Consider the following 9,319-nt stretch of genomic DNA (forward strand, 5'->3'; position numbering starts at 1 on the left):
AGAGGTACAATCTAGCTGTGTCCTGAGCTTCACATTCTTCTGGAACTCTTAGCATTCCCAGTAGCTTGGCAAACTGTTTTTTAAAAATTAGTGGAGGATATTAGGTAATATCTTTATTATCCATCTCTTTTTTGTTTGGCTGGTTTGGTTTTATAGGTTTAGTGTTTGTTTGGTTTGTTTTGGTTTGGTTTGTTTGTGTTCTATCTTTCTTCAATCAGACCAAACTCTTCTCCATGTATTTTGTGTAAGATCAATGGTTTCAGGTGAGGAGAGATCAGAAATTAAGGGAATCTTTTTGGTTAACGATCTCTTTAAGCTGTCCCTGAACTCCTGTTCCTCACTGTCTTCCTTGCAGGAAGCCCAGCTCATTGTGCCGCTGCAGTGCCATCAGACACATCACAGTGCCCCTCCACAGAGGCAGCAGATTCCTGGGCAAACTGCATTGGGGAACCTGTGTAGCCAGGAGCAATTGGAATAAGAGCTTGGACAAGGAAACCTGACACTTTCTAAATGTGGGGGACACTTTTCTGGCAAGAAAAGCCGAGTTTGGCTGCTTTGTGTCTCAAGCATGTGAGATAGCTACAACAGGAAGAGGTAAATCTGTCCAACAAGTTTAATGTCAACAGAGCACAAACCGCTAAATGCCCTAGCTGGGATTATAATGCATTCAGTATTGTCAGATAAATATGATGCCTTAAAGGTAAATTTTGTTCCTGAGAATGAAAGTGCAGGTCTAGTAACTAAATGGGACACCTTTAGCAATATATAATTTAGTGTTCCATCATGCGCCTTCATTATTTCCCCTATAATTAGGATTTTAATCCTTATATTTGTTCTTTTTAAAAGCCTATTATCACTGCCAGGCATTCCTACTGATTTATTGATTTGTTATGTATATCATGAATGACTCCTCAGGAGTATAATAATGAAGGAGAATGTTATTTAATTCTATACAAATATTTAGGGATGGAGCCAATATTGTTGCATAGCTTTATTATGAGAAGCCTTATTTCTTCTACTATCAATGTCACCTTACAAAGCTTCTCATCTGCTAAGAAGAAAAAAAAGATTATAAGAACTGACATAGGACCTGGCTTTTCAAAGGTGTTATATTTCTTGTAAGTATTCTTCTTGAATTTCTGGTATGACCTCCACTGAAAACCTGTTTGCCCTGTTAATCTGGTGGCAGTTTAAAGAAAGAAGTTGTTTCCTTTGATATTGAATTGTCAAAACAAACCTGCTATTAGATATTTTAACAAGATATCTGATATTCATTTTATTCCTCTAAACTGGCAACAGGAGACACTGGCAGATATATTCCTGGGGCCTTCCATTATACATGGGTTTTAACAGATGTACTTACATTTTCATTAAATTGAAATTTCTTCTTCCTGTCTATGCATAAGGATTTTTGTCATAGTCAGTTCTAGGGTTTTCCTGGTATGGGAAGAGATAAGAGTATTTAAAAAAGAAAGAAAAAGGAAAACCTAGAAAGGAAAAAAATACATTTCCAGTGGGCTAACAACCAGTGCTATGTTTTCCTACTCACTATATAATTTGGCATTTATCTTTTACAAGAGATGCTGCTGTTTTTTGGAAGCATAAATTGCTTTCTCTGGGGTTTTCTATTAGAGGTAAGGAAAGGGAATAGCATGAAAGCAGCATGTATGTTTTATAAATTATGTGAGTTTTTTCCTAAAGAGAGCTGTAATTACCTTCATGTGGCAGCAATGCATTCTCCATATGTTTAGGGTATATATCTATGTATGTATACTTTTTTTTTTTTTTAATATTTAGTTTTGGGTTATATTCACATCAAATGTCCAGAACTTAGGCTGAGGAGATTCTCTAAGGAAAATGCAGGATGCCACAGGAGCTGATTCAGTGGGTGGTACTCTTCCTTTGGAGTCAGAACCAAAGTGATGCCTCAGAATGTGGCTGTGGAAGGAAACATCTGAATGAGAAAGAACATTCCAGTCTGTCAGGAGGGAAATTAGCCATGTTATAATAAGCTGAAAACATGTCAGCAATAGCAGTAGATTAATTTAATCTACTACACTTAACCCACACTTTAAAAGAGGTTTTTAAATCTCCTTGACTGGAGGGATTGCTTTGTTTTTATCAAATGAGGCATCAAAAATAATTTAAAAGTCTGCAACATTGTAAAAATGTCAGTGAAATTTTCTGTATTTGGATTGAACTCTGGGTTTGTAATTTTAATTTAAAGAAGCTGGGAGCAGATGCCCAGATGCAGATCTTGGTGTGTTTGTGATAGGGGACACAGGACTCTTTTCTCAGAGCAGGGGGCTTCCAGAGCTTTCCATCAGTCTGATTCTGGAGAGTGTCTTTATCATATAAATACTTGCTCACAGGTCTTCCTCATTTTCTTACAGAAACTCAAAACCTGCTCACCAGGTACAAAAAATAATTTTTGTATAGCAGTCACTAGGGTGGCTTTTCCTGTCTCTGCAGATGCAGCCAGGGTGACCTGTGTATTTATGATATACATGAGCTGGCCATGAAAATGATGGCCTTGCAAAAAGTATCCAGACTTCACTTTGAAGAAACACATCTAATAAACAAGACAGATAATTGTAATACTGTACTATCTGGCATCAGGCAAGCTCTGATGAAAAAGAAATCAAACTTTTGGAGTTCGTGCCCAAATACCTTCTTCAGCTTGGTTTAAACTTTTTTTAGAGCTAGTCTTCAGAAAGGGATCATTATTTATCACATTAGACAATATGTATGAGTTGTGATCCATTAAGATATTATACACCTTTTTCTTCAGTTTAACCTCTTTCCTCTGGTGGTATATTACTAAGAAATTGCTAGTAAGAAAATCTTTCCCTGAGGATGAAAAGTTCAATTTGCAGCTTTACCACAACTTTTGTCATGAATAATTGCTCTGAATTTGCCTGGTGTCCATAGTTTCATAAAATCTTCATTTAGACTCTAAAATAGAATTCTTGTAATGTTGGTAGATGCTCAGATGTGAAGGCAAAGAGAGCAGAGGCAGCCACAGAGAATGACTGATCTGACAGGGTATCTGTGAATTGTTGCATGAAGGAAAACAAACATGCTTATCAAATAAAGTATTGACCTTCGTGTTGCAGGCAACTTTCTAGAAATGCTGTATTTCAGTATAATCCCAGGGTGGCTCTTAACAGAGTGAATCAAGATATCACAGGATGTGCTGGCAGTATTTCATGGAAGTCAATGTACTAAGCTCAAGTAACCTTTCCACTGTACACATGAACTGAATATCTGCTTGTGTTTAGTGTTTGTCACATCCTTGAGAGACAAGGTGAAATCAAAGATAGACATTTTCAGGTCCTCTTTTTCCTATTATCAGTGTATGTAACAATGAGATATTGAAATTGGAGCCAAATCTACATTTCCAAACCTAATAGGGAATAAAAAAGGCTATTTGACAAAATAGTCATGCCAGCAAAAACTCTATGGTGAGGGTCAGAGAAGGCCTTTCTGAATCAATAATCTTAGACAAGCAATTGCCACCAAAAAATACAGAGAAAAATAAGTCTGAGAACATGGTATAACCAGGTATGTTTGTGTCACCATTATTCAAAATTAGCCTTGCTTTCTGAAAATGTCTTCTGATTTGCTCGGAAGGGCAGATTGCCTTAAAGGTAGTTAAATATAACTGGTGATATTTCTGTGAATAACTTGAGTAGAGTTATTTGACATTTAGTGTGAGGTTTCTATGTTTGTCTAGCAGAGGAAGATGTGTAAATCTGTGCTTCTAAAAAGCTCTGATGTATGCCAGTTGTTATGAATTGTTGGGTTAATAGAATCTTAGCTCACTTGGTGCTGAGCTGTTAAAACTGGAGGCATGGATTATGTGCACAGTGACAATTATCCACTATCTCAGGGTTATTTTATTAATCCAAGCCATGGAGCTGAGTGTTTTCTGCAGTGCACATTGTCACTGTGCTGTACCAGATGAAAGTTCTCTTGTATTTTTATGAAACTGAGTGAAATTTTAGGAATTGTTTCTCTGCACCTCCAGCTTGATTCTACAAACATTTCAGGCAGTGATGTGGGCTGTAATGCCTCATTGCTTGTTTGGTCATTGCCCAGTTTACTGTGTTCATGGGAAAGGGAAGAAACCATGGATTCAGTATGTCAGCTTTAGAAGGTGATGGATGGTCCTGATGCATCAGCCTGGCTTGAAGTGCTTTCTCAGCAGACCTCAGCAAACCACCTTGAGGTGGATGAGGCTGAGCAAAAAAATGGTGAGAAAGGCTCCTTTCATGTTAGCATTTAACTTCCAAAGGCATCTCAGGTGTGTCTGTGGAATGTGACAAGGGCTCAAAGCAGCGTGCAATTCATTCTGTAACTGTAAATCCCTATTATAGCTCTCTCATTTCTCCCTGTGCCCAGTAAGGAATGTTCTCTATTAATATAAAGAATGGAATGGGTTCCTTGGTTCCATGGTTCCATCGTTCGTTCGTTTGTTCGTTCATTCGTTCCTTCCTTCCTTCCTTCCTTCCTTCCCTCCTTCCCTCCTTCCTTCCCTCCTTCCTTCCCTTCTTCCTTCCCTGACACTTTATACAAATGCTGTGTCTGAAAGTCTGTGCAAAACTGACATGGAAAACTGGTGGTTGTGGGGCTGGGCAGGAAATAAAAAGTTGTTTAAATTAGCAACTTCTGGACTTCACAGTATTTTTGTGATACTTGATCAGTGTAGCCAGAAGGTACAACACAAAACCAGCAGACTTGAATTTTATGAAACAGAGGAGTAAAATCAAGTCTAATTAGCTTTCATTTAAAAAGAGGGAAAGAAACAAAGAGAAGTTTATGGACGCACTCTCCTTCAGGACATTCCAGACTGAAATGTTTACAGGCTGTAAACTAATAAAAATAGACAGCTACACATATGGCTATCAATATAAGCCTTGTTGAGTAAGAAGGGAAAAGCTCACTCTGAAATGGATTGAACACTTTTGTTGCATTTATTTGTCTGTCATGGAGAGAATACAGTTATATTCAGCTCTCAGACAAGGCTCATATAGGTTGCATGTGGGATGGACTGTTATCTTAACTCATATTTTATCTTTTGTCCTCCTGTTTGTCTTTATCTGGTCTGCAAATTTATTTGAAATTTTCCGGGTTAGCTGACAACAGTATCTTCTGAGGAGATGATTTTCCTTACTCTGACTTAATCTAAAAATGCTGCTTCCTCTAGTCAGCTTGAGGTGGAAAAATGATGGCAACAAAACCTCCTCTATGCCCCAAAAAGCAACGTTTCCATGCTAACACAGAGCAAGGATCTGCTCCTTTAAAGAGCATGCTGGGAGATGGCAAAGGGAAGATGCAGTTCTTTCCTGGATGGTCTGGTATTCAGAAAGTGAATCTTATTCCTGCTTCTCGAAAACTACAGCACTGTTCTTGCTCTTTTCCTTTTCCCTTTTCCCAGACCAAAGAAGGGGGAATTTTACATGATCTTCATTTCCATACTTTCTCTTTGACCAAAAGTACTATTTCTTTTCATTCTCTGTTTCCACGAGATCTCAGCTTTGAAGTCAGACTCAAACACCCAAATCTTTACCAATTTCCATATTGCTGTAAAAAGGCCTACCATTTCCATGAAAAAGTGTGCTACACAAAATATTAATACTTTTGCATCTATTTCCTGCAAGGAAGTCCCCTTAGCTGATGCCCCCCAGGCCTTGGCATAAAATTGATATGTTTGTGTCTTTTTTTAAAAATTACTCTGAAAATTTTTGTAATCTGGAAAGCTGGAGGAGTAACAAAAAGCTCTGAAACAGAAACTCTATTAATGTGATTACTGAGTTTGTTGCAGAATGCAGTTACCAGTGAAAACACCATTAAATGTAGTGTTTGGGTATCGTGCACCAAACAGGTGACCAGGACAGAGAAGAGAAGCAGTTTTCCTTTGTAACAAAAGGACTTCCAATCTGCATTTAGCAACAATTCACAAGTTGTAGTTTATTCCTCAGTACTCCTGTAACAGAGGGACCAAGGGATTTGAGCTCAGCTGGTGATGTGGCTCCAGCTTGTACATTGTACCAGTGCTAAAGTGTCTTTGCATTGCTTTTATTAAACAAATACTGCTTTGGAAAGTAAAGCTCTCATCTGCTTCCCACTGAATGAGTTTAAAAACCATTTTCCTCCTTTTCTCTGAACTCTTACTGTGCAAGACCTGCAGTTCTCCCTACTGTGATCTATTTTGCAAAAGAAGGCTATTAATTGAGGATGTTTTTCAGCATTTCCAAAAGGTCACTAAAGTCAGTTATTGAGAATATTTGTAAAAGAGAAATCTTGCCTATAAAGCAATATATCCTGAGTGTCTAATTTGTTCACTGTAATAAGGCAATGCCTACTTATTGATTAATCAATCTTTGTTGTCTGTTTGCTGATTTTATCAGGAAGTCTCTTAATGTAATGGAATATCATATACTGAGTTGGATTGCAGATTTTTTTTTTATTTTTTCTATTATACTCCATGTGTTCAACCTGAGGAGATGATTTTTCCAGGACACATCATTCTGATTTGTTCTGGCAAGCCTAGAATTGAAAATGGAAGCATAGTTGGATTTTAAACATTACTAGAAGCATGACTAAGGTTATCAACACAGACTTTTTTCTGTTTTGATCCAATTTGGAAATCATTACCTGATGTATTCCATTTGAAAGTCCTAATGTTATGCAATTATACTATGCCAAGATTTGCAATGCAGGAATATAATTAATATTCCTAACTAAAAATCAAACTTATGTGGTATACCAAAAAACTGGTTGTGGATAAATTCAAATTGGTTCTCAGGTTATATTTAAAGTTGTCACATTTGGCTACTTTTAAAAATCATATAAAGTAAGCCAAGCATATTAAAATTAATTCATCTTCATATACTTGATATAATTAAGGTTTTTATCTTGTCATAAATCTTAGTGTGATTTGTAGGACACAGAGTAGTGGCAGGAGTTATGCAGACAGAAAATGTTTTAAGTTATATTATAATTATCATTATCTCTGTTGGCAGGAGTGCATCATTTCCACTAAATAACATGCCTTGTTTCACTGTGACTCCATGATTCATTTCTGTTCTTTTGTACTGTAGTCGATGTAAATGAGCCACATTAACTGCCCCCCTGCCTCACTTTGTGCATATTTAAGGATTTGAAGTGTCTCAAAAATCCATTATCACTCTGTGACAGAAAGGTGAGAAAAATGTGTGAAAAATTCATAGACAGGTAGAAGAATAACATGTATATTTATTAACTTTGGACACGTGTGAGACATCAAAGATTTAATCTGGAATTTATGTTGGAATTAAAATAAAATAATGGTATACTTTAAACTGAGGAGAAACACAGAATTAGTGATGCTGATGCTCTGTGTTATTTTTGCAAAGGAACACTGATTTTCTTAAAACATTTGAATTTTCCAATAAATGAGTTCTTCATGATCTGCCCTTAAAATACTCCATGGGACCAGAAAATCAAAAGGAGAAACACAAGAACATGGTAATAATTTCCCATTTATCCTTGCTTCAGTAAGTGCTAAAGTTTAAGTTCCTCTTTTTTGCTGTATAACATACTCATAGCATGATTTATCATGATGCACATCTCACTGTGAGTATCAAAATATAGAGAATAAAAATAGGCTCTAATTCTGCAAGCATTAAAACTAAACTAAAACTGCAAGCAGTTTTGCAAACATAGCTCCTATTTGCATTACTTTTGTACACTAAAATTTACTGTGATATATAAGGAGTATTAAAGATATAGAACTTCAATGAGAGGACAGTTTTTTATAAAAGCAGTGGCACTATATATTAAAAAAGCCAGGCTTGACATCCACAACATGTGTCATGTCTGCAGTGCTTTCAAATTACAAAGTAATCTTTTTACCAGACGGGTACTTAAAATCACAAGTTCTACTAACACATCCATTGAGAATAAAAATGCAACAGTTCTCTCTAAAATTTTAATATGTATATGGATTCTCAGTGCATTCTGGAATGTGGATTCAGCTTTTCCGGCTCTGGAAATCTAATGTTCAACATATGGCCACCTGCAGTTTTACCATGGTGAAATTTCTGTGCTTTTCCCTGGGGAAAAATCAAGGTATCTGAGATGGTTTTTTGTTTCCACATGCTATGTAGATTAAATACGTGACATGCAATTTAGATCCAGAAGATTTTTGGCACTGATAATGATGACTTGAAAGATATCATAGCACAATTTTAAAACTCATTTATGTGGCAGTCACTGTTGTTGAAAATACAACCTCTTTATGGTGGCATCGTTGTGATTTATCTCTGAATCGGTGACAGCCAAAAAACTCAACTTCTCAGTCCTGACCCACTTTGGGAATGCTGCAATACTATCACATTCCTAAATCCTAGGGAAACTGAAGTGGCGAAAGGGTTGTATAATTCTGCTGTCATTACTGCCAAAACCAGGACAAATCACCAATGTCTCCATAGAGGGAATAAAGATGAAAGAAATACTCTCTGGATTTTAACAGTAAGGACTGAAAAAATAAAGAATTGGAATAGTGTCACTAAAATGCCCCACTGTGTCTTAGCACCATTAAATTTCTTCCAATGTTTAAAGAGGGATATAAAATTTGCATAAGTAATATATAAGGTGGTCCAAAAAAACACCCTTAAAGAATAATAAAATAGAATAAAATATGCCTACCATTGCCAAAATACAATAAAATTCAGTTTCTTAAACATAATTAAAGCATGGAGAAATAATGCTTTGTATAATAAATATAGACTAGTCTCCATAATTCTCTTAAGCACAGTGTTAGGTTTTATTTCATTTAAATTATTTGTCTACAATATCTTAAATAATAATCGAGTTTACTGCCATGATCTATTTAGCATTTCTATCTTTCTTTGAGGTGTTTACTGTGCAGAGTTCCACTACGGCTTTGTATGTCACTGCCTTGAGGAGTGCACGTTGTTCCTTGTGGGCAGCTGGGTGATGATCCCCAGCAGTTCCACACAGCAACATCCTGGACTCTGGTGTTCCTGCTGACTTGGAGGAGCTTGTGGAAATGCCTGTGTCTGAATGTGAGTACAGGTGGTACACACACAGCCCTCAGACTGACAGAGGAGCTTGGGTGCCTGAGAAAATTCTCTAGTAAAGGTGAGCAATAACATTCTCATGTGCTCCACCTTTCCTCTTGTGGATTTCCACATAAGCTGAAGCTGGGGTGCTCAAGCTGTGTCTTCCTGAGTGAACTCTGGAGCAGCCTGGAGCACAATCAGGTTCAGACTCTGGGCACTTGATATTAGCATAAACTGAAATACAAAGT

The 9,319-nt window shown here is 36.9% G+C and overlaps 1 protein-coding gene across 39 annotated transcripts in view; it reads left to right on the forward strand.

Annotated features, from left to right (window-relative positions):
• LOC146766630 (uncharacterized) overlaps positions 1 to 9,319 on the forward strand; it is a 250,204-nt gene that overhangs the window by 50,380 nt on the left and 190,505 nt on the right. For 34 of the 39 annotated variants that reach the window (XR_014957180.1, XR_014957176.1, XR_014957187.1 and 31 more), the window contains one exon: positions 1 to 9,074. This exon is cut by the window's left edge. Coding sequence is in view for 1 of the 39 variants with exons in the window: in XM_085587121.1 (XP_085443247.1) it covers positions 356 to 459 (104 nt within the window). In the remaining 38 variants the exon portion in view is untranslated. Of the gene's footprint in view, positions 9,151 to 9,319 lie in introns of all 39 variants that reach the window. The other 5 variants (XR_014957179.1, XM_085587121.1, XR_014957185.1 and 2 more) reach the window with 4 other exon arrangements.

Source organism: Lonchura striata, chromosome 9 (genome assembly GCF_050655825.1).
Source record: "Lonchura striata isolate lonStrDom1 chromosome 9, ASM5065582v1, whole genome shotgun sequence".
Taxonomy (NCBI): domain Eukaryota; kingdom Metazoa; phylum Chordata; class Aves; order Passeriformes; family Estrildidae; genus Lonchura; species Lonchura striata.